This window comes from Myotis daubentonii, chromosome 10 (genome assembly GCF_963259705.1).
Source record: "Myotis daubentonii chromosome 10, mMyoDau2.1, whole genome shotgun sequence".
Taxonomy (NCBI): domain Eukaryota; kingdom Metazoa; phylum Chordata; class Mammalia; order Chiroptera; family Vespertilionidae; genus Myotis; species Myotis daubentonii.
Window position 1 is genome coordinate 46,182,276 of NC_081849.1, and position 26,615 is coordinate 46,208,890.

Genomic DNA, 26,615 nt, shown 5'->3' on the forward strand with positions numbered 1-26,615 from the left:
TCTTTGTTAACAGAATTGACTGGATAAAAGTTATCTGCCTAGTGCATTCTTACTTTTAATTAGAGCTGATACACATTTAGAATGCCTCTGGAAGAACCATCTGCTTTAGATTGGTCTTGTGTAATCTTGTAATAGTAAAATATTCATAATTTTTATTTTTATGATACACTGTATTATAAAATACAATCAGACCAAATATAACTAGGATTCTGTAGTAAGAAAAAAATTGAGGAAAGGGAGAAATGGTTGATGTTGACAGGGAGGGAGAAAAGCAGAGAGAAGGGGGAGGGAGAGAGAGAGAGAGGAAGGGAAAGGAAGGGAAGGAAGGGAAAAAGGAAAAGGGAATTGAGTGACCTCAGTTTAGGACTGAAGATTAAGACAGTTCAGCAAAAGAAACAAAGGAGCTACTGGAGAAACAAAGAAAGCTGTTTTGACTACTTCACTTTTATTTAATCTGAGAGTAATTGATGAAGCATGGTGATTTTATTAAGCAGTAGTTTCTGGAAGGAACATAGAGTGAATCAGAAAACTTCTGTTAAATTTTGGACTATGCAAGTGCGAATATTTAAAATGGAGTAAAGTGTGAATATTTATGATGATGATATAGAATTCCCAGCCTTACTGGAATTAATCATGTTGTGGCGGCATAATTGAGTCACTGACATTTTCAGTGCAGAAATATAAATTGCAAGGAAGAAAATTAGAGCCATAACAGGAGCAGATTTTTATGGATTTGCTTCTCATTTTTTCTTTCATTTTTTTTCCAGGGTAAATGGGAAGTTGGTAGCCCTGAAAGTGATCAGGCTGCAAGAAGAAGAAGGTACACCTTTTACAGCTATCAGGGAAGGTAGGCATTTTCTCTTGTTATCTTTGCTTTTGTGTTTGCATGATATCTGTAACTGTTTAAATATTATGCACCTCTGAATATGCTGACTTTTTAAATTATATGGTTATCTCTCTTACTGGAATGTGTAAACTGAAATTTAAAGGTAGTACCTCTTACAATCGTATCATTGTGATCCACTCACCTGTTTCCCCTGCCAGGCTGGTGTCGGGAGCCGGTCCATGCTTGCTGTTTCAAGGGACCTGGCATATATGGCATACTGTTCTTAATATGTTTGCTCACCTTCTTGGTGCTGTGTTTTAACCAAGGTCACCTCTCCGAGAAAGGTTGAATCCCCAGGTAGGGATTTTCCCCTGAAGTTAGGGAGGGAATAAAACCCCTCAACTAAGTGCCAGGCGGGTAATTAATCCCTTTAACTACGAACAATCATGCTTAAACTACATAATCTTTTCTCCCTGGAATGGAGATAAGAAACGCCCTAACCTTTGTAATAGAGATTGATAGGATTGAATCAACTGGTATAAATACAGTTGTAACAAGACAGAAACAGACAGAACTCAGAACACAGAATCAAGAACACAGGGGCTTGGAAGACTACAGAAATTGGCAAGAGAACCGGACTGAACCTGGCTGGAGAACCTACAGAACCTGGCAATAGAACCAGGCAAGAGAACCCAACCATGCTGATCAACTGAACGCTGTCCCTGTGTCATTCCTTCTTCGCCGACTCCGTCCACACCTTTGGGAACCCCTGGACCCGCTGGGGTTGGACCCCAGCAGAATGCTGGGCTGGCTCTGTAGCTGCGACCTTGTTTCATGGGTTGGAGAGCCTCTGAAGACTTTTGAGCTGAATGTATGAGAAAGATAAATCTGATATTAAGATGTGATATAGTTTAGGTAAGATGGAACCTGGAGGCTGATAAATCAGTCATTCAAAGTAGTGCAGATTTGAAATTATGAGGACCTAGGTTCACTGGAAAGCAGTGGCAAAAAATGATGGGTAGAGAAAGAATTGTCAGAGCTAGGTGAATTATTGGTTATAGATGATGTGAGAGGAACATCTTAATGGTTTTGAGTTTGAGTAAAAAATAGGATGCCAGAGGGAGAAATAGTTTGTGACTGCCTGGAGAACTGCTTTTAAGGCTTTACTGTGTGAAGCGGCTGTTATCCAGGGGCTACCTCTACATTGTGGATTTCATTTCCCAAGGAGTCGATAAACTCAGAGTTTGACTGCTCTGGAGATCAGAGAATGAGGCAGTGATTGTTGAAGCCTGGAGGAACTGATCACAAAAAGACATTGCATTTTCTTTTGAATAAAATACTTAGAGGTTTTCCTAATAAAAACTGACTTCTGAGTGATTTTTGTGGATATAAATGACCCTATAATAAGGAGAAGAATTAAATTCTGGGTCAGTCTTGTTTATTTGTTTCTCTTTTGCCTTCTCATTCCTACCTTTCATAGTCTTAGTTTTTCTGTTATTTATGTGTGAAACCAAAAGCTATCAACAATGCTCATAATCCTTCACTATTACTACTTCTTGAAATCTGTGCACATTAACTCCTCTGTGTGGCTAGTGGTAGAGCTTGAAATATTTAGGATGAAAGTGGGAGATGCTTGCGATGTGTTCATTTTTACACTGATGAGGGAGTAGCATGGCCTGTGCAATTTCCATGCAACTCTTTAATTTTAGTTTGCCTCTTTTCTGCTGTTTTGGTCAATGTCCTTACTCACAAAATGTCAACAACAGGAAGATTTCAAAGGAAAGCACTGTGCACAGTAGCGTAGTTTTCAAGTGGCTTCTTGCCACTTATAAGCTTACCTGGGTATTTAGATTTTAACACATAATTTTCACCTAAAGTGTAAGTACTTGTAAGCAAACTTAATCTTACCCAGATTTATGTCCAAAGGAGGACTTTGAATTTTATCTCATAGAGCTAAAGTGCTTAATGGCTTCATTCAGGTGCAGGTGCTTTGAAACTCATTCTATCTTCTTGGCAGCTTAGAGAATTAAATAGCAGTGGTGAGGGCCAGCTTTTCTCTTTTGATTTAAAGTCTTTATTTGATATGGTCATGGTTTTTAATGGTACTCATAAAGAATCACGAGATAGGCTTGAAAGGGAGTAGATGGAATTTCTTAGGATTTGCCAGCTTTAAAACAACTTAAAAATTATATTTAAAAAAAGTTTTATTGATTTTTTTTAAAGAGAAAGAAGAAAGGAGAGGGAGAGGGAGAGGGAGAGGAGAGAGAGAGAGAGAGAGAGAGAGAGAGAGAGAGAGAGAGAGAGAGAGAGAGAGAGATCGATCAGAGAGAAACATCTATTTGCTGACTCCTGCACGCCCCCTACCGGGGATCCAGCCTGCAACCCAAGCATGTGCCCTGACTGGGAATCGAACCAGTGACCTCTTGGTGCATGGGTTGATGCTCAATCCACTAAGCCACACTGGCTGGTTAAAAATGTGTATGTTCTTACTCTGTGATATTATATTCTAGATGTCCAAACATATTTGGGGGCTAAGATTTCCTCAAACAAGGAATGTAAGTGGGTGAACCAATTTGCTCCTTACGTGGATTCTTGAATATCTAATGGTTTTCTTAGGTAAGATTTATGCTTGATGAGAAATCTAGATATCCTAATAGAGAACAATTTAAAATTATGAATAATAACAATATCAATCAACAATATTTAGTGTGTGCTTACACACCGTACATACACAGCCAGGGCCTAGTCTCACTTAATTCTCACTAAAGGCTTAAGGTGTGCAGTTTCATTATTTCTAGTTTAAGGTCAAGAAAGTAGGCCACAAATGGGCTAAGTCATTCAGCCAAGGCCACAGCTAGTATGTGTGGAGTTGAAAGTTGAATCCGGCCAGTCACACTCCAGAGCCCACATTTAACATTAAGCTATGATAGGGAGATTTTTAAGAAGAAAATTTGAGTTTGTACTGCATATTTGTTTCATACAGAGGGTTACATTATTGCCATTAAATTAAGGTAAGCCAAAAAGATAGATTGGGGGGGGGGAGTGAATGTAGGGGAAAAGCTGGTTTATGAAAGTGCAGGCATATTATTCAATAAATATCGTGGGGCGCCATCTATGTAGGGCAAGCCAGGGTCAAAAAGAGTAAAGGAAACAGGCTCATCAGTGTAACTAAGACACAGTCTAGGCATGGAGAAGAAAAAGAACCCCGTAGCCGTAAGCTGAAGAGTATGGAACTCATTATTTGAATATATTCTTTTTAATGCCTGTTCCAATAGTCCTGTATGCTTTACCCAGCTTTCCTCTCTCTCCCTCTTTCCACCCTTTTCCAGAATCTGAGTCTTTGGTTTATTCCTCAGTTGATTTCACGTGCTCCTCTCCCCCCTCGTTTATTTTATTAGAACTTCGATGAAACATTTTAGATTTCTAATAAAAACTAACGTACCCAGGAAGGCAGAGGTAGACAGAAATTCAAGAGGAGATTAAGAAAGACATCTTTTTATGTGGAAACAATTAAACTGCTAGTAAAATGAATAATTGATCCTTTAATCGTTACTTAATTGTGTAATTATAATTTAATTATATAATTAAATATTTTAATAGCACAGTGAGTTTGGTATATAAATTATCTATGTTATTGATAGAATTTTTATAAAGTTGGTAATGGTATGAAATAGAAAGTAAGGCTGATTTTAATTGAGCCTTAAAAATGTTGGTTGACTGCTATTTGATTTTTGTCATCACATATATCTTACATCATAGCCTCTTTATTTTTGTTGTCGCTTTTTTAAACCACACAATTATTTTTCCTGTAGCTGTCTGACATAATTGCTTATGAAGCTTGAATGTTAGGTTTGATATCTGAGTTGTAATTCAACTGGTAATTAAACAATCTGAGTTTCATATTTTGCATTTCAAGTTTGGGGTATTCTCTTACCTTCCCAGAGCTGTCGTATAAACTACCACAAACTTGGTGGCTTAAAAGAACAGAAATTTATTCTCTCACAGATCTGGAGACTGGAAGTCCCGAATCAAAGTATCAGCAGGGCATGCTCCCTCTGAAGGAACCGAGGGGAGAATCCTTTCTGCTCTCTTCCTGGCTTCTGGTGGCTCCCAGCAATCCTTTATGTTCCTTGGCTGACTAGTATTTTAGCATCATTGCAATCTCTCTCTGTCATCACGTGGCCTTCTTCCTTGTGTTTTTTTCTGTTCTTTTAGGAACCGTAGTTGCTGGACTTATGGCCTACCTTATTACTGTACATGTTCAACTTAGCTAATTATATCTGCAAAGACACTATTTGCAAATAAGGTTATATTCTGAGCTTCTGAGTGGGCATGGGTTTTGGGGAGACATTAATTTCACCCAACTACCAGTGTGTTTATTCTTGTATTTCACAGAGAGATTTGTAGGTAATAGTGGACACTGGGAAATGCATGCACTTTGCAAAGCTTAGAAGAAAAATGGACTGAATAATGGCTTTGATCAAACTCTTCAGTGCTTTCTTTTTACTAAGGGTGCATATATTAGACAAATGGACGCATTAACTTTATTCAAGCTGATTTTTTCTTTCTTTCTACATAGGTTCTTTTGTTGTTTTGAATTTTTTTTTTTTTAAGTATTACTTCCCTGGATGATTGAAGGACTCATGAGCTGTAGCTTGCATGGAGAAAGATAATGTCAGGCAGGGTAGTGAGTATGACTGAGGCATTCGTAGTTAGGTTGAAAGCAGAGAGAACTGGTAAAATAGAGATCCCCAAAGCTACTAAGTAGATATGAAATGAGAACAGTCTACTTCCACAGTTCTGTATCTTGATTGTTAGGACTTCAAGCACATTTATTCCAAGACAAAATATAAATTTTGATTGGGATCCTATGCTGTTCTCAAGAGTCTTTCTTAAAAATCCATTTATGCAGTCTAACAATTACATAGCTCTTAAGATCAAATAGAACCTAAATATTTGTTGTAATATATTTTCCTTGACAAGATGATTTTTGAATTTCCAATGTCTGGACACCTTCCTGGTGAGAGAGGAAATCTGTCAGGGAAGTCAGCTCTTTCATTCCCTCCTTTTTCCCTGATCTGGACTCTCTCTTTCAGGCTCCAGGAAGCCGAATTGAGAAGGTGGGCACAGGTGGGAAGCCGGGGGTGGGGAGGGGGCGGGGAGGGGGGCAGGGGGCGGACTCCTGGAGCATAAGCTCCTTCCATAACAGAACAGACTACAGTGCTGAGGAAGGAGTGGAGGGCAGCCATCTGTTCCTGTGTTTGTATTTTATCAATGGCAGTATTGTGGGTTGTTTATCATCTTGTAATAAAGTCTGTTAAACTTTCTGTATCTCGGTTTCCTCCTTTGTAAAAGAAGAATATAAATACTAATAACCTCATAGGATTGTTAGGATATGGCAGTCATTAAACATAAAGATGAGGCCATAAACTAGACATAATCATGGAATAATGAAGGTTTCTTGGAAATAAAAGTGTCATTAAGAAGAATTAAAAATTCAGGAGAAGATTTGGATGGCCATTGCAAGGAAAACTCTCAAAAGAAGATCAAGAAGAGTTATTGTCTCTTACCTTTTTGAGGATAAGTGATACAGCTTCTTTTCATTTTCTTCTGTATGCTTTCTGTTTCTTTTTTTTTTCTTCTTGTCTGTTTTGTTCTCTTTCTTATTGAAGGCATCCCTCAGCTGCCTGGATATCTTGATTGACAGCTCATTTAAGAGTGAGACACTAATATGATGATTGGAAACTCTTGGTTCTTGGGTAGGGAATGTTCTTGTTTGGTGAGCTTCATTGTAGGGTGATGGGGATGAGTTAGATAGTTTTTTTCTCTTCACAGCCCCTCAGATGTCAGTATGTAGAGGTCTTTTCTTGGGAAGAGTCTTAAATTTCTACAGAAGGAATTATTTAATCGCCTGTCTAGAGGATTTAAATTTGATGCCCATATCATGGTAAGCGATGCAGGCAGTGGGGGATTCTCACCATTCAACATACAGAATCTTATTGAATCTTATTATTTTCAGTTCAGGCCATGTGGATAGTATACAGGGACTAAGATGTATTGAGGTATTTAAGGCAAAAAAATGATGAGGGTCTATAAAAGGTCTTGGCAGTAGGGAGAGATGGATAAATAGAGGGAGGAACTTAGGGGGACACCTGGTAGGGCTTGGTGTTTTCCTGGGCATGGAGTTTGATAGAGATGGAGGTATGCAGAATGATTTCCAGGATTCTGGCTAGAGTAATTAGATAGTGGAGCCAATACTAGGAAAAGGACTACAAGGTGGAGGTAGGTATAAGAAGGTAAAAATAGTGAGTGCAATGTTAACATGTTAAGTTTGAAGTCTGATATTCATGCGGCAGTTGTTTATATGGTAGTGCAATTTATATAATACGTCAGTTGAACCTATACTGGGCACCTTACTTGGCACTTTCAAGTTCATGATCTCATTTAATCTTTCAACATCATGAGGAAGGTTGATGCTATTATCTTCACTTTAGTAATTAAGAAGCTGGGATCTAAAGAAATTTTTGTCCAAAGTCATATAAATAATGATGTGCAGATACAGAGTCAGCTTGGGTCTTCTATCTGTGCCCAGATAAGTGACTCACACCTGATAGCCATTTAACACATGTTGATATGTGAGTCAATGAATAAGTGAGTCAATAAACTCCAAGTCATTTCTTTTTATTCTATTACACTGCATATAGTAGGAACCTATATGAGCAAAGTTGTACATAGATATTTTTTAATGCTGCTAAGGAGCAGAAAAGTGAAGTTGGGAAAGCATCATACAACAAGTCAAAAAATTTTGACTCTTGATAGAAACTGTGCTACTAAGTATGTGATTATGAGTGAGTCACTTAAGGTATTATTCTTCAGTTTCCTTATCTATGAAATGAAGGGGTTAGACTATCTGATCTTAGAGCTTCATGATTAAAATAATAGTACCAGCATGAATTTTTACAGAGATAAAGGTGTATAATTGTATCATTGGTATTCTTCATACACACATGCTATAATGCGATTTTCATTTACTGCGTTTAAAATATTTCTTTTAAACTCTCTAATAACCCTTTGTGTCTATCACTGCAAAAATGAACATGAATCGTTTCTGAGCATTTGGCAATTGACAGACAAAAATTTTGTAAATGGAAGGTAAAAATCCATGCGTCTCTAGACTTTGATTCTAAGTAAGTTTATGAAAATTGATAAAATTGTTATTCTTTGTAAGTCTGAGTAATTTGATGGGTGTCTGCCAATTGATATCAACAAAAAATTTGCAAGCTGTTAGATATGTGACTTCAAAAACTATGAAAATCATGTTTTCTTTTTATGTCTAATTTTAAAAGTTAGAGTTTTTAAGATCAAGTAACTTTTTCTTGTCTGCTTTAAATTTATAAAAAAATTATATTACACTTTGTTCTCTTATATTTGGAAATATAAATGTTTTTTTTTGGAAATATATAAATTGAACTATGATACATTTATATTTAAAACATTTTAAGAAGGATTATGTAACTAGCTCTATCTGAAGGCATTTATAAGTGGCTAAAAATCTTCATGGTTTTTTTTGATATCTTCTGTGCTAACCTTTTAAAAAGGTTCTCTCATTTAATTCCGACAATAATCCTATGGTAAATATAGCCATCAACATCTCGAAATTATAGATGAGGAATTGAGGCCTAGAGATAAATTGTGTTATTTCAAACAATTTGCTAGTAAACAGCTAAGTTAGGATTTTAACTTGGATCTTTTAACTGAGGTGTTTGTTCCAAAGATGACACCTTTTCCCTTCAAAATTTCTTGACTAATTTAGAAGAGTGATGGGAATTCATAATCTATGTATAAATTGCTTATCATGATATAAATGATCAAAGCTATTACAAGTTGCTTTATAAAAATACAATCTATTGGCATACATTCATTTCAGGAGGGAAAGAACAAGGAGTAGAGGCAGCTTCCATGCACTGAACTGTGGGCATGGAGTGAACCACAACCCAGGTACATGCCCTTGACCAGGAATCCAATCTGTGAGCCTTTGGTATACATGCCAATGGTGGCATGCCAATGGTCTACTGATCACACGGGCCAGGGCTCTGTGGGGACTTTTTAAAGATCATTAATCCCATTCTTGAGGGTAACACCCTCATGACCTAATGGCTTCCCCAAGGCCCAACTACTAATACCATCACCTTTGGGAGTTAGAATAACAATATGTGAATTTGGGCCGGTAGAGGGTAGAGATTTTCACAAACATTCAGACCATAACAGATAGTTAGGATTCATACAGGGAAATGACCAGGGAAAGGCTTGCCTGCTAGGGAAGCTGGCTAAGGTAGGAACTATCACTTCCCCCCCCCCCCCCCCCCCCGGCCACATCACCAGTTTGATTGGCAAAGAGCAATTAGAGCTCTTGATGGTGAATGTATTGGTTGCTGCTTAATGTTTTCTGATGAAAACTCTAGATCAGTGGTTCCCAACCTTCTTTTGGCCATGCCCCACCTAAGCATCTCTAAAATCCTGATGCCTCCCCTGTGACATATAATTCTTATTATTCAAAAGGTGAACTCCTATTCACCTGGAGGAAGCCTAAAAGGCCATTAACTTGGTCTAAACAAGCTTCCAAAGAACATGGCATCCATGAAAGAGAAAAATAAAAGAATGAAAGGACAGTTGAAGTACTGAGGAAGAAATCACTAAGAAGTTGTTAAAAAATAATATGAAGTAATATGAAAAAATAGCAAATAAAGTTTCAAAACATGTAATAGAGAGCTGAAATGCATAAATATGTTACAATATATACTTATATATGTATATAGAACCATAAGAAATGCAAAAAATTTACTGTTAATAACTCATTCTCAAATTGCCCCCCTCAAAAATAAAATTCTCCTGTGGGGCATGTGCTCCACGTTGGGAACCACTGCTCTAGATGTTCTTGTGTTCACTGTTATTTTTTTTTTTTTTGAATTATTCTCACATTTGTTCCTGTAGCAGGAGTTTCATTGTTGATGCTGGATTGTTAATGTGGCAGGGCGTCTGGGATAATTGGTGAGGAAAAAACCAAGAGACCACAGATCTATGAAAGAATGTCCTGAAGACTGGGAAAGAGGAGAGAGAACAAGATGCTGAAAAAAAAGAATGTGTCTGTTCAAGGGGGATTAGTGAGGAGCTGAGTGTCTTAAGCAAGGGTGACTTTGAGGTTGACAGAACCATTTAGAGAAACAAGGAAGCCAGGAGTAGCAGTAGTTTTAGGGTCCATGTTTGAATAGATGTTTCATATGATTACTTTGCAGCGATAGCCATATATCCCAGTACAAATCACTGGATCAGGATTTTTAGCTGAGAGAAACTTTAGTGATTGTGTCATCTGGCTCCTTCATTTTATGAAGAAAAGACTAAGACCTAGAGAGATGAGTAGGCCATTTGAACTACCAAGATCAGGAGAGCTCAGGCCTGGAGTGAAAGTTGTGGGAGTCTTTACAATAGCGAAGATGGTTAGAGATCTGGCATGAATCACATCTTTAGAATGCAGCTCTCACCACAGAACGTATCTCATCTTGGTGGATGTGCCAAAAGGATACGTCATTTAGCTTTCTCTGTATTTCTCATTTTCCTCTGACATTTTGGAATGTGGTGGAACTCTTCAAAAGACCATCAAGTAATTCCCATTTCAATTTTGTAAAGAGCAAATTAATACCATATGTGGAGAAAATGCACTGTATAGTTTATCACGGGAAAAGTTTAGAAGTAGAAAGTTAAAGGAAAGTTGGTATAGGACATTTATGTTTTTTGGACATGTGCCATCTCAATCACGTCCCTGAGCAGTATACTCCTAAGAATTGAACTGATAATAGCACTAAAAAAAAAGAAAAGAAAAGAAAAAGAAAAAAAAAGCCCTAAGAATTTGAACAGGGCCCAAGAAAAAGAATTAAAGGAAATAATAAGCAGGAACTTGGCAGTGGTTCTGTCATCTGTGAGCTGACACTCCTGCCTTCTGTCCTGAAGTTTAGGGCTCATGTGGGTGGGAACCGGCAGGGGCAGTTTTAATGATGACAACTTGGTTTCACAGAAGTACTTATGATTATCACATTTTTTTGATGAAGACTAGGATAAATTTTTCTGTAGGGGCATCATCTTTTTTTTTTTTTTTTTTTTTTTTTTTTTGCTAGATTTAAGGCAGTTTCCATGGTTCTGTTTGTTTATTTAAGATGACCTGCAGAACATTTTCTAAAAGTTCTAAATGCATCATAGACATTTCACAAATAGCTGTCTGTGACGTTGCTTTCTAAATGCCTTTAATTGTAAGCCTTGTGGGAAGAGATACATTTCTACACTCTCAGGGACTTCCAGGGTTGGTGTGGATCTTCTCCTATTATGCTCATACGTTTGGAATGTTGCAGATGGTTGATGGGGTAAAGGGAACCAGTAAGTCCCTCACCTACCCATTCCGTCCAGCAGATGGTAAACCCACAGGATTGACCACCAGATAGATTCAAACCTAGGTCCAGTTGACTCTATAGCACAGCTCTTACCCCTAGGACATGCTGCTTCCCAGAGGCAGGGTCAGAGAGGGTAAGACTTACCCCTCAGTGATTTACTACTTGTTTGGCCCAGAGCCGTGGCCCTTCCTCCACTCTTGCTCCAGATTTCCTCTCACAGCCTAACACATGCAGTCCTCTCTAGCTGAATCATGAATGTGATTAGAAAACAATCAAAACTTGCCTGGCAGGGATTTCTCCATAACCAGTGAAATCTTTGGAACAGAGATTAACCAGATACTAGACACCCTGCTATTTCATAAGGTGATTAATATAGCAGAACTTGCTGATACCACACATGGTGGAATAATTACTGCAAAAACCCAGTATTTTTTAAGTGTTGCTCTATCAGGGGAACAAAATCAAACTGAAAATGGGAAAACATGGAAGTACAGATGCTTATTACATAATTTCATTTTCAAATGAATGCTTGAAAATGTTCAAAATTGGGGAACTCTGGTAGCTCAGCTACAGCTTGAAAAAGTATACTTCTAGACTCATATGTTTCCAGAGACCTTAGCTCAGTAGTACATCATTGCAGAGGATTGTTACACATATTGCCAGTAAGCGGATCCTATTATAATTTCAGATTTACTAAACCATTACAAATAAAGTAATAAAATTATTCTAAGCAAGCCAATGATAGTAAATTTGGTTTGTTAGGAATATATTTCCTCATCTCTGAATTTTATGCATGAGACAGAAAATTACCTGCAATGTTTAATAGGCAAGTCCTGTTTCATGGCTTCAGTCACATCTTCATCAATCTAAAAGGTTTTGAGTAAAACAAAATCTTAAAACCCACCAAGAGTCAATAATCAATATTTTTTAACAAATGTATATCATTTGTTACCCACACTTTTCATATGCTGCATTTTTATTATATATACTATGGTACTTGGGGCAAAAATATGACCAAAGTAATATATGGGTATATTATTTCATTGATTTGATGAAGCTGTATATTGCTTTTGGGCTACATAAAGCATCTAAGCAAATCTTTAAGTATGGTGATGTATTGCTCTGGCATGTACATGGAGTTGTTAGTGAGAGCTTTATGTGTCGTTGGAGGGCAGTGCATGGCCTTTATGCTTCAGAGATGGAGTATAATGCAAAAGCAAATTTGAGATGATAGTCAAGAGCTCAGATTTTCAAGCCTATAGACTTTTCTTATGTTTATAAGGAAGAAACAGAAGTGATTAGTTCTGTATGTGTGACCCAGAGGATATCTAGCAAGCTTTCTTTAAGGCCGACATTTCCAGGATCCAGTCCTTTCTGCATGCATGCATGTGAATAGATACATCAATGCACCCCTGCAAATTAAAATCTCATTTTCGATAACTCATGTTTAATAAGTGTGATTCCTGTTCTTCATTTCCCTGATGGGTGTGATTTTTTAAAAAAAATTCATAGAAATAAACATGTAGGAAACTGTCATCTTCTTAATTGCTGTGGGCCCCCTGAGTTCATGGAATCACTCTAAGCTATTTGTGACCCTCAGAGAAGAAAGAGAAGACATTTCTTCAAGGTTTTGAATAGCCATTTATAATATTAATGTAGACAGCCAGTCTTTTGAGGAATAGTAAGCTTCCCTCAGTAGGCAGAGGAGGACTTCTAATGCGTAACATTTGCCCTTTCTCTTAAGGGGCAATGAAATTCCCTCCTTTGAGATAATGTTGGTAAAAGAATAATTTGATTAGAACTCAATTAAGAAAGCCAACACAGTAATTCACACATAGGAATCAATAAATGTTGTAGAGAATTTTTCAAGTAAAAACTAGAATGTTTTCCCTTAAAGATAACTAGTGACTTCCACTTAGCAAAAACCAATCAATCACCTTTTCAAATTCTTGGTCATCCTTAACTGTATTTTGTAATTTGACACTGTGCTGCTGCCACTGAAGAAATGTATGACCCACTGCCATATTTAACTGGCCTGTATTGCATTTTTATTTGTTAAATCTGGCATCTTGAAGTCCCCTCTGTTCTGTTTCCTCCTCTTTCTATTTTCTTTGCTCACCCATGGACTTGGCTCTCTTCACTTCCTCACCCAAGTTCATCTACCCTGATGTATTAGCTGTCACCTTTCTGTGCTGTTTTCCCAATTCACATCTCTAGCCTGGACTATTTTAGCCCCCAAATTCAGACACCTTAATATAACTCTTACTGAATGTATTGCTACTATCTGCAACTCAACATGACCAAACTAAATTCTATTAATTCCCTGGACCAGTGATCCCATTGTGTTGAAGGTCAACATTAAGAAATCAGTTTTTTTTTTTTTGTACTGGGGTCATGTTATGTTAGACTCCTCTGTCTCCTCATGAGTAATTTGTCAACATTGTCGAGTTTTCATCGAAATGGCTACCACTTTTGTCCCTTTGCTCTTCCTCTTTATTCCTGTTTTCCTGTCCAGGTATAAAGTGGTAAAAGTGCCTGAAATGATGTCCTTTCTGAATCCCTCTAATTCACTGTTCCTCCTTTCAAAGTCCTCATTAAGCACAATTTTAGGTTGGATTCTCTGGAAACAGACTTGGAGGCAGAGTTGCAGGCAGGTTTATTGGGGAGAGGGGTGGTGCTTCTGGGGAGTGAGGAAGGCAGGATTGGGCAGAAAGAGATGTGGACCTGCAATGAAATTGTACCTGAAGCCCCAGCCAATCCTGCAGAGCGTTCTGAGCTGGAATGGGCTTTCGTAGTTGCAAATCAAGGCAAAGGGTCAGACCCTTATGCCCCCTTAGTCTTTCTCGAGGCCACTGATGTGACCCATTTCAAAGACCCCCTACTCTCCCGCAAGGCTACCCTTTGCTCTGTAACCACCATGTCAGTCCTTTCTGCCTCCTCAAATGGCTCTGAGCAAGTCAACCCCCTGAGAGGAGGCATGAACTTGGGGAAGGCTTTCCCTACCAGCAAGGGCTCTTTTCAAAACAGGACACAGCTGTGGAGCAGCAGCCAAGGGATGGGTGTGTTGTCACTGAAGAGGGCGGCTCCACTATAGTCACATTCAACATTTCAGTTTCTTGTGTAGGAACCCCTCTGTCTGCTTCGTCAAGTGTTTGCCCTGATAAGTCTAGTGCCCATATATCAACTTGCACAGTTATTACAATATTATTGCCTATGAAGGCTGCAATGGTTACTGCTGTGGTGACAACAGGCTGGAACAGAGAGGATACACATTTCCAGATTTTGAATGCCCTGGACCAATGATCCCATTATGTTAAAGGTTATTTTGAATGCACAGTATTTCAGTACAGATATCACATAGTAAGTGCTTCCAGCATGTTTGGGAAATACAAATAAATAGAAAGAAGCAATCCTTCCTCTTCAAACAAATAACACAGAATTACGTGAAAGAACTAAACAATTTTATGGTCATATATTAGCATGTAGTGCAAAATCTTTCATAAATACAAAGGGCATTCAAAGTAACTGAAGGTTCTTGTGAGATGGGGTTTGTCAGGAAAGGCTTATGTTAACAGTGGTAGGTGTGCCTAGAGCTGAGTTTTTGAAAATGAATCACAATGACAGACAACGCTGATTCTTTATGGACTCTTGAGTTGAGCACTTGAGTTCCTGCTTTGTATGTATTATCTCATCGAATCCACAGAGCTATCCTGTGAGGTGTAGCTCCTGGGATTCTTTATTTTACAGGTGAGAAAAACCAAAGCCTTAGTGAAGGAGTGTGGGTGCATCATCCTAAGAGTGAACATGGTGTTTGTAGGGGACATTATTAAAATTGTTTTGGAACCAGTTGCTCTTAGAGGAGCCGTGATTCAGTTGGGTAATCAATAATCCTACCTTTGTCCCCATAAATCCCAGCAAAATGGTAACTCATAAGAGGTAGACTGGTGTAGCGGAAAGAATGTGAATGTGAAGAAGAACTGTTTTCAACCCCCTGCCACTTGTTAGCTGCTGTGTGTCCTTGGAGAAGTTATTCAACTAAGCTGAGTGTCTATATCTTTAAAAAGGGCCAAGAAATAAAGTACTTTGCCATTTTGCTCTATATGGCTACTATCACCATCTCCTGGGTTTATGAGGTTGTCAAGTGCTATAAAATAAGTTATTTTTTGTTAATAGTATAAGTAATAGACATGGTAATGATGATAATAATGTAATGATAGTAACATGGTGTTGATGATATAATCACAGCAATAATAATAATTTAAAATAGACAGTAAGGCTTTGCGTCAGATGGCCACAAAGATTGAACTGTCCTTTGCTGGCAATATTTCAGATATTTACTGATTAAGTTGTTTTGGTAGATTTGCAGTTTATGCCCTTTTTGGCTCAAACAAGCAATTAAATTCTCCTCAGGAAATCATGAAAGGTTACCTGTAGTTGAACAGCCTACATTGCGGGAATTTTGGCTTCAATTCAAGATTCTTGGCCAAATGAGCATCTGAATCACTTGAGGCCTATTCATAAAGAGTAGGATTATGGACATAACTGAAGTTTATGTGCTTAGCTAAAGTGACTTGAGTTTCATGGTGTTGCTGGGAGATAGAGACTGTGCTTCTATACTCTGTACTCTGATTCACAGCCTGAAATGCAGCCATCTGCAGGTCTGATTGTGTTTACAGTGTAAGTGAGCATCTGACTTGGGCTGGAGCTTGCTAATTTAATGGAGGATGCCTCCAATTCAGCGACTGAGATTTATGAAGGGTTCCTAGGGCACACCAGGAACATTTTTGTATAAATGAGAGATAATGGCAATATTTTAGTCATTTGCAAATCATCTCTTTAAGTGAAATGCTTTACAAAAACCACTAAAACCACAGCATAATTATATCTAAAAATTAAATTCAAGTACTCTTAGAGGAACTAATTCAGAGCTAGGAAACATTCATTTCAGAGGTTCAGTAGTCATTGCCTCGGCCTTTCTTGCTGTGGTATAAGTAGTGAAGACATGTGTGTACAAACTGGTAACTTGGAAATGATTATTTTAATTTAATTTATTTTTAATTTAATTTTATATTAGCTATTATAGGCAAATGGTATTTTAATGAATTGTACCAACAGGATTTTGCATTTAACTCTAACTGGGACTTGGGCTTCTCAGTACCGAGTGTGTACAGAGGGACTACTTCCAGCATAGAGCCCACGCTGACATTTGACTGGGTACTGCTGAGGGGTGACAGAACCTTCCCAAATGGAAGTGCCGAATAAAGTGTCATTAGGAGAAGAAACCGATGATCATTAAATTACTCAAGAATTAGCCCTGTTCCTCAAACACATGCCATTTTAACCATTTCCCCAAACTTTAAATAAGCACTGGTTAGTCTTCATATTTCAAAACTCCAGCAAAAAAACAAAAGAGCATCTTTTTGGATGAACTCCCTATCTTATCCCACATCTTAAAACTAAGTTGGTGTTTCTGAGAGTCTAGAAAGCAAGGCTTCATGACTTGTCAAAGAGTGAGGAACTTCATCCTTTGTGTGGTTCTCGGTTTTGATTTTCTCAACAAAACCAAAAACCTGTGCCTGTGTGTGCATGCCTGCATTTTGGCAAAACTATTCAGAAGAAGGCTTGGAAGTTTTCTTGCTATTGTGTAGGTAGTGGAGACATGATTGTCGTTTTTTATCAGGGTTTTTTTTTTTTTTGTAACTTTAAAAAAAAGATTGCTTGGTATGCAAATTATAGCAAATATAGTTCTTACTAACAGAATTTTTCAGATTGTATAGACTTTAATGTTTAGGGACTGGGGAAAAATGTGTGAATTGTTGTTAATAAATTCTTGACAATAGGACTTATTCTGCTTGATAAAATTCTTGCATCAGAAATTTATCACTGATTAAAAATTTCATTACTCATGTTTTGGAAAGGATCCTTTGAGAGTAGATTAACATAAGAATGACCACTCAGAATGTAGTAGTTATACTTTTGTTAGTCGAAACTCCTAGCAGATTTATTCTTTAAAGTTCAAGTCTTGATTGGTCATCCGGATAGAAATTTCAAGAAATTGCTTTTGCAATTATAGCTATCTTAGAAGAGTTCTTCTCAGAGAAACTGAGCAAGGATGCTGATTAATTCCAGCTGTTGGGGTGAATTGTATGTAAAATTGCAAGCTCTTAAATGCTATAATTTCACAACCCAAAAGCTTTCCAGGCTATTTGTCCCCTCGTTTGACTGAAGTGTTGAATGAAGCATTGATTTTTCTATTTCCTTTTTCATGAACTCAGTACCTTTGGCCACTGTTGGCTATCTCTGTGGAGGTGCCAGTTCTGGTAGGAAGGCAAGATTGGGAAAGGTTAAAAAAAAAAAAAGGCTTACTTTATAAGTTTTAAATTTATTATTATTAAAATTATTTTTCTCTAAACTTTAATACTCAATTGCATATGTTTGGTTTTTTTTAAAAAATAATATGCTTTGTTTTTTTATAATATTTTTAGTCTGTAGAAAAATCGAGCAGAAAATGTAGAGAGTTCCCATGTATCCTTTTTCCCTTGGCATGGTATCCTATCTAATAATAGACAAACATGGTAATTGACCGTACCTTCGCTACGCTTCCCATGGGCTAATCAGGGCGATATGCAAATTAACTGCCAACAAAGATGGTGGTTAATTTGCATATTTAGGCACAATGCTGGGAGGCGAAAGGGGAAGGACGGAAGAAGCCGCCTGCCGCTGTTGGTGATCGGAAACCCAGGCAGCAGGCAAGGGCCGGGGGGCAGGGCAAAGCCAGGGCTGCCTTTGCCCTGCCCCCTGGCCGTGATCGGAGAACCGGGCTGCCATTGCCCCGCCCCCCAGCTGGTGATCGGAGAAGCCATGCGGGGCAGGGAAGAGGCAGCGCCGGCGGTTGCCTCTTCCCCGCGCCCCGCCCCCCCCACCCCCCCCCAACCGGTGATTGGCGATCAAAGAAGCCGGGCGGGGCAGGGAAGAGGCGGCCCTGACCCCTACGTAGATCTTGTGAACACCTTTCAAACTGCGTGGGTAAAACCCCATGAGACTGGGTCCTGACCGCCACGTAGATCGCGAGCACCTTTCAAACTGCAAACCCCATGAGACTGGGTCCTAGCAGCCATGTGTATTGCGAGCGCCTTTCAAACTGCAAACCCATGAGACTGGGTCCTGACTGCCATATAGATTGCTAGCACCTTTCAGACTGCAAACCCCATGAGACTGGGTCCTGGCAGCCACGTAGATTGCGAACACCTTTCAAACTGCAAACCCCTTGAGACTGGGTCCTGGCCACCATGTAGATCATGAGCACCTTTCAAACTGCATGGGTAAAACCCGTGAGACTGGGTCCTGGCCTCTACATGCTACCATGTAGGTCTCGGGCAGCCAACAGCCGCCTCTTCCCTGCCCCCCTCCCCGCCCCCCCCCGCCCCCCACCCCCTGCGCTGGTGATCAGAGAAGCACATATATTTTTTTTTCAAAGTACCTGTATTTTTAATAATTTCTTGACATGGTAAAAGAATTTTACATTACGATCTAAGGGTAGTGGGTTGAGTAGAAGGAGCAGCAGAACAATCCAACAAACAAAAAGGGAAACAGAAATGCATGGTGGAAGGGATTTGAAGGGTGGGTAGGGGCATTGCCCAACTAAAATGCAATTGGTTTGTTACTGAATACTATGCATGGGAAGACAGCATCCTGACTCCTTCTCTATACAGCATATTGGGAGTAAAAGTGATGCATCCAGGTGGAAATATGATTAGGGGTTGGAAGACAGAGAGGGAAAGAAGAAGTCAGAAATAGACACTGAGAGAGACACTGGCTGGCTGGCTGCAAATACTGACTCTCCAATAGTGATAGCATAAAAAAGTGGGGGATATCTCTGGAAGATTCAAGAGATAGGGGGCAACTCTTCTATGGTTTGACTTGCCCAGCAGATTTCCACATACACACGTGTACACGCCTATGTTTGCATGCACACACATATACACATAACTGACTGCCCTCCCTGGAAGCACAGAAGAAGAAGAAGCCACCAGAAGAAGAAGCCACCACCTTTGGTCCAGGCGCCAGCACCTACAGCAGGCTGCAGCCCAGGAGACGGACAAGCCACCCGCCTGAGGTCCCAGGATGCAGCCACCCGGAGAAGTTGCCAGCCCTGTGGTCCAGGGCGTCAGTGCCTGTGGCCAGGGAAATAAGTTCCCTCTTCTCCTACTGCAGTTATTACTTCAATATTCCCCTTCTGAATTTCTCTCCTGTGCTGCAAACCAACTCCACTTTTCAACGGAAGGATACGGAACAGAGAGAACAGTGTTAAGAGCTTACATTTTTAAGCCGGTAAGGTTGGTACTTAAACATATAAATGGAAAACTAGAGTCCTTAAGGTAACAAAGGCTACAAAGGACAGGGACAGCGCATGGCCTATTATAGCCAGTAATCCATATGGGGACTGAAAACTTTGCAATGATGACAATTAGTGAAGATATGAATCAACTAAAATAGTTGACAGGGACAATTCTTCCATCTTTGAAAATATCTACATCAAATCTGTTTAAATAGATTTTCATCTGCATGATATAACACATTCTGACAAGACCACCACCACCATCACCAATGTGGTCAGTGTTGTGCCGATAAATGTTTAATAACTGAGGGACCCCCCCACCCCCCGAGTGCATAAATTTTTGTGCACCAGGCTACTAGTTTGTTATAATTGATGAACAAATACTAATACATTATTATTAACAACAGCCCATATCTCACATTAGGATTAGGATTCACTCTGTGTTATCAGTTTTGACAAATGTATCATGACATGTACCCACCATTATAGTCTCATACAGAATAGTTTTACTTAAAAATTTCTGTGCTCCTCATGGTCATCTCCCCCCTGCCCCGCCCCTTCACTCCTTGTCCCAACTCCTGATAGCAATGGATCTTTACTGTCTCTATAGTTTTGCCTTTTCCAGATGGTTATATAATTGGAACCATAGAATACGTAGCCTTTTTCAGATTGGCTTTTTTTCACTTGCTAATATGCATTTAAGGTTTCTCCTGGTCTTTTCAGGACTTGATAGCTCATTTCCTTTTAGCACTGAATAATATTCCATTGTATGGATGTAACAGTGTTTAGTGATCCACTCACTCACTGACTGAAGATCATCTTGGTTGCTTCCAACTTTTGGCAACTATGAATAAAGCTGCTATACACATTCTTGTGCAGGGTTTTGTGCAGACATAGTTTTCAACTCCTTTGGGTACATTGCTAGAGAATGAGTGCACACTGAGTTTATAGATGAGGATCAAGATAAACCATTCCTGCCTGGTTGGCGTGGCTCAGTGGTTGAGTATGGACCTATGAACCAGCAGGTCATGATTCGATTTCAGGTCAGGGCACATGCCCGGGTTGTGGGTTCCATCTTCTGTGTGGGGTGTGCAGGAGGCAGCTGATCAATGATTCTCTCTCATTGATGTTTCTCTCTTTCTCTCCCAACCCCTTCCTCTCTGAAATAAATAAAGATATATTAAAAACCATTCCTGGGGGTATGGGAGGTGGGAAGTTGGGGGAGAGGGAGGTTGTATGGGTCTAGCAAAGGTTTGCAAACACAACTGTTTCTTGCCAGTGGGTTAGTGGGGTGAGAATAGGGGTAGAAAAGCTGGAAGGATGTTTTCCCCTACATGGTTGCAGTTCAAAATGATCGAGAGGAGTACCAATAAATAGTCTTAATCAGTCTCAATCAGAGTCCTAGTTAATTAAATTCCCATAAACACTTTTAAACTGCACTTATAAATTGAATATATTTGCTTCTTTCTAGCATTCAAATGCCTTGATCTAACTACCAGCACTTCTCCAAGTACTTAAACTATTCTTGTAAATCTAATAAAACAAAATTTATAAATATAGTTTGTTTTAAGAATTCTAGTGCTGGTGAGAACCTAGTAAAACTCTCTTATACATGTCCATTTAATAGTGACAATTTTAAATAAATTAAAGTGGAACTTACACGCATAGTGTCAATATATCAAACTGTCTTCAGCATGATAAACACTATATCAAGTAAATATTGAACTATATCCAAATGATTGCACACTGATTTCTAAACTTGTCCTCAGAGGTTTTAATGCTGTGGGTTTGATTTGACCCTTATGTCTCTATTTAAAACTACATGTTCCCAGAGTTCTTGTAATCCAGAGTGAGTTGGTTATCATCCCAGGAAGAGCGGGCTTGTGATATAAAGGGGGTCAAATATATGGTGATCGCAGAAATTTGACTCTGGGTTGTGGGCACACAACGCAACATACAGGTGATGTATCATAGAAATGTACATTTGAAACCTATATAATTTTATTAACCAACTAGAGGCCCAGTGCACAAAAATTTGTGCATTTGTGCACTCAGGGGGATCCCTCAGCCTTGCCTGTGCCCTCTCACAGTCTGGAACCCCTCTGGGGATGTCCGTCTGCTGGCTTAGGCCACTCCCTGGGGAATCGGGCCTAAGCTGCAGTGGGACATCCTTAGCGCTGCTGAGGAGGCAGGAGAGGCAACCCAAGCCTCCTGCTCGCTCCAGCTCTGTGGCCACCTTCATCTTAGGTTAATTTGCATACTCGCTCCTGATTGGATGGTGGGTGTGGTTGGTGGGCATGGCTTGAGTGCAGCAGAGGGACGGTTAATTTGCATGTTTCTCTTTTATTATATAGGACATCACCCCAATACATTAATAAAAAAGATGCTTGTATCTAGTTAGAAAATGAAAAAACAACAACACATGAACAGCACAATTAGGTAATGTGATTAAGTTGATATTTTGTTTATTTGGTTGATCAGAATGGAGGGGGGTCTAGTTGAAACAGCAGAGTTGAGTGTCCTTGATTTATTCTTGTGTTAGAGAGTTTGGGTAGAAAAGTACCCGATAATCTGACTGGTATGGAAAGATTTATTTTATTTATTTATTTGCTTATCTATCTATTTATATTTTATTACCTTTATTGTGTCACGTCTTTTGGATTATATACTCTTGAAATCTGATGTCAGCAATTAACCCTCCCCTGTCAATACAAAGTCACAAAAATGAGCATACTCTTCAGGGGTTTCTTGGGACACCTGGTGCTTTCCTATGGTTTCCAGATTAAGACTCGATTCTTGAATTAAATGAAATAATGGAGCCATTTCCCTTAGTCCTATAGATTGTAGACAGTGATTATTCCTGGGCACTGTGATCACCTGCCAGGATAATGTGAGAGGAAGTTTTTATGCCATGGAGAGTTGCTTTTGGATGTGGTACACTTCTGAAAAGTATTTTTGAGTAATATTTACACATGAAATAGAATTCTAGAATGCAGAATGACAAGCTTAGAACATGATATCAGAGTTATCACAGATTACATAGAGGGAGCTAGAGGTGGGGCAGCGGCCACTCTCCCATCACACTCTGTCTTTTTTGTGGCCTCTGTCAAAGGCTGGATGTGTCATCTCTGGGGGAGAAAGACATGTTGGGCCCAGAGATGCATGGCCAGAGCATTAGAGATGGATTTAGGAGCCCAAATCACCGTCCTTCTTCTTTATCTTTTATTATTTTTATTAGATCCTGCTTGCCCTTGTCAGGGCAGGTGGGCAGACTGATTCAGAGGGACTTGTGGACACCGTCTCTGTTCAGAAGATGTGCCTGGGCTTTGTAGTATGAACTTAGATATTTAGAGTCTGGAAACATTAGTGTCAGAAAGTCACATTGAGCATCTCTTAGTGTAGTGATTGTCAAGCCTGGGGTGGGCTGTGTATGAGTTGTGAAGGGGAAAGCTTGTGTTGTTTTAACAAACATGTATGGTCTGACTATTGTTTCCATAGTAGAAATTGTGGGACATACACTCACCACAGTCGTGTTGGCTGCAGCAGATGTGCTGGTGTTCAAGTAAAACATTTTCTAGGAAGCTAGAGTGAGAGAAGGTTGAGATCTGGTCCATCCATTTATTTAAGAGGTAAGGAAAAAAATTAAGCAATTCCCAGAGGTGAATTGACTTAGCCAGGGTTGCACAGCTAATAGTGTAGAACTGAGACTACAGCTTGGTCTCCAGAGTTCTAATCCTGTGCTTTCCCCCTCTATGCTTATGCCCTTGACTCCCTAGAAAGAAGTTCATCAGCCAGTAACGAACAGTCCCACTGTTCCACTGTGGTGGAATCCACAGCAAGGCAGCTTTCTAGTGATAAAGGTTGTAAAAGGGAAGCCCGTTTGCTTACTTCCTCTCCATCTGTTCTTTCCCCTAGAATATGCCCCTTAATGGTTTCTACCTGCTGTGATGTGTTTCTCAAGATACAGAAACCAATGGCACATTTGTGCCTCAGGAGTTATAGAAAAGTCTTGTAGAAATCACATATTTCATGTGAGAAACAAATACTTGTATTTCCTGGTCATCTTTCAGAATTCTTCCAAATGGCTTCACCAAATGCTGTGTTTACATTCACTAATCTAGTATAAACCACTGGTTTCAGTGAAATGTAATTTATTACAGAGCTTTATGCATGGTTTTCATTCAGAATCAAAGTGGAATGCATTATCGAGCACTTGTGAATAGTGAATTCTTCCCCTATTTGGAATTGTTTCTTAGCATTTTGGCGCTTCTTCATCCCTCCTTTCTGTTCTGACACACAGGGTTACTTGCTGGGATATTCGGTTGAGTGAAGCCAGCATGTACTGTACGCTGACTTCGTAGACATTTGGAAAAATATTAAAGAATGAAGGGTGAGAGTTAAGATGTCATTTAAACGTTGGGATAGACGGATCAGAGGCTTGAAGTAAATTGCTTCTGAGGACAGGCTATATCAACTTTCTAAGAAGGGACTGGCTGTCTTATTACCTTGTCATTGTCACTGGAAGCCATCACCCTCAAACCAAGATATTCTTTCCTCCTATCTTTCCTAGCCTGGCAACTCCCTGTCTTCCTTCCAAAGCTCTGATTTATTTTAAATGAGTGCAATAGATAGCTGCATAGTTATCCCCACTGGGGAAATTGTTAAAGTGATTTTTAAGGGATGACTAGCTGGTTTGGCTCTGTGGATAGAGCATCAGCCTGTGGACTGAAGGGTCCTGGGTCCAGTTCCATTCAAGGGCAAATGCCCGGGTTATGGGCCCCATCCCCCAGTGGGAGGCATGCAGGAGGCAGCTGATCAATGATTCTCTTTCATCACTGATGTTTCTCCCTCCTCCTCCCCCTCCCCTCCCCCTCTTCACCTCCCCCTTCTCCTCCCCTCTCCTCCCCCTCCCCTTCCCCTCCCCCTCTCCCTTCCTCTCGGAAATCAATTAAAAATATATTAAAATAAAAAAAGAACCAAGGGATGACCAGAGCTCAATTCCTACTTGTTATTTGAACAATAAAGTTTGGAAAGTTCATAACCCTTAAAAACAAAAATATCAGAAGGCTTTTAGTTTTCTTTAAAGCCTTAGTGATTTGCCAGAAGCATCCAACAGAACTACCAGAACAGGACATTCTCCTAAAAATAATGATAAAACCCCTTTAGATGTATTAAGACCTAAGTAGGCATGAGAACAGGAGTTAACATAATTTCCTGTCTTTTAACTGTGGTCCCTCCCATCCCTTGCTTTGCCTGGGCAGGGTTGCTGGGTGGGGAATTCAAAGCAAAAGGGATGTTTGTGGCCTGAATTCAGGTAGGACAAGGTAGAAGCTCTGAAGAGCTGTATCAATTCTAACTGAGTCAGACCACTGAACAAATGGATTCTCATATACTGAAGAGTATACACTGGTCTCCATGGAGAGGTTTAACCAATGCTGCATTTGTAGAAATTCTGAGGGATGTCTCTACTTTTTCATTGACACTATGTCTATTTAAATTCAAATGCAAGTAAATAAAGAGAAGATATGAAAGTACACACACACATACATATACAACTACATATGTATATGATGCCATATGTATAGGAGAAAAAAAAGGTGGAAAGGCCCCAAATTGCATTTATCTGCCAGCTGAGATTATATAAGGGATCTTTTTGCTTTTTACCTCTTGAAATTGTTACAAATGTTTTGGCATAGTGAAACTTCTGGTGTGATACTGTAATGGTGGACACATTAGTCATAACCCATAGAATGTTCAACACAAAGGGTGACCGATGGGCTTTAATTAAAACAGTGATCAGTAGTAATTCATCTATTATAAACAAATTAGCACACTAAAGAAAGATGTTAATAGTAGGACAAAGTGTGGGAAGGGGAGGGGAGAAGAAAGGGTATTTGGTATTTGGGAACCCTTTGAACTTTCTGTTCAATTTCTTTTTTTTTTTTTAAATATATTTTATTGATTTTTTACAGAGAGGAAGGGAGAGAGATAGAGAGTTAGAAACATCGATGAGAGAGAAACATCGATTAGCTGCCTCCTGCACATCTCCTACTGGGGATGTGCCCGCAACCCAGGTACATGCCCTTGACCGGAATCGAACCTGGGACCCTTCAGTCTACAGGCTGACGCTCTATCCACTGAGCCAAACCAGTTTCGGCTTCAATTTCTTATAAATATAAAGACTACTCTAAAAGTAAGGTCTATTATTTAAAAATTAAGAGAGTACCCTAGCCAGGTTGGTTCAGTGGATGGAGTGTCTGCCAGTGAACTCAACAATCCCAGGTCCAATTCCAGCAAGGGCACTTACCTTGGTTCCAAGCTTGATCCCTGGCCCTGGTCGGGGCAGGTGCGGGAAGCAACCAGTCGATGTGTCTCACATCGCTGTTTCTCTGTGTCTCTCTCCCTTCCACTCTCTTAAAAAAATTAATAGACTATTGTTAAATTTTTATGTAACTGAACATGCTGCTTAGGTGCCTGTGTTATAGAACTTCACCTGTAGTAGCGCCCGTGGAATGATGTGTTTTCATTGTATATGCCCAGCTATCAGCTTTCCCCAGGGGCACCAAGAGTCCCGGGAGGATGAGGAGATGCACTGTGGTTAATCAGAGGTTCTTCTTAAATCCCTAGGAGTTCAGACATGTGCTCATGGGAAGGAAGAAACTAAATTTTATGAGTGCCCCCTCTGTGCTGGACACTCTGTGAGGGGTCTCATGTGTCCTCAGCTCCCCTTTATAGTAGCCTTGTGATGTAGATATTCTCGGGTTATAGATGGGTCACAAGCTAGTAGAGTGGAGGCCGCAGCTTAAAAGTCAGATGCATCCGACCCCCGTGTTCTTTTGAATTGTTATAGTGCTCATTCTTAGTTATGCAGTAGCCAAATTTAGCACCTTACTTATGTATTTTCCCACAGGGTGCCATTTCGATCCCATGAAACAGTCATTTGATGCTTTGGCAATAATGTTAGGCATCTAACTTCATTTTCTTTGTTCATGTCTAATGATCCTCTCGTGAA

General features: G+C 39.6%; 1 protein-coding gene across 2 annotated transcripts in view; it reads left to right on the top strand.

Annotated features, from left to right (window-relative positions):
- Positions 1-26,615, top strand: part of CDK14 (cyclin dependent kinase 14) — a 532,130-nt gene that overhangs the window by 179,714 nt on the left and 325,801 nt on the right. For both annotated transcript variants that reach the window (XM_059712254.1, XM_059712255.1), the window contains one exon: positions 768-847. In XM_059712254.1, coding sequence (XP_059568237.1) covers positions 768-847 — 80 coding nt within the window. The remainder of the gene's footprint in view (positions 1-767; positions 848-26,615) is intronic.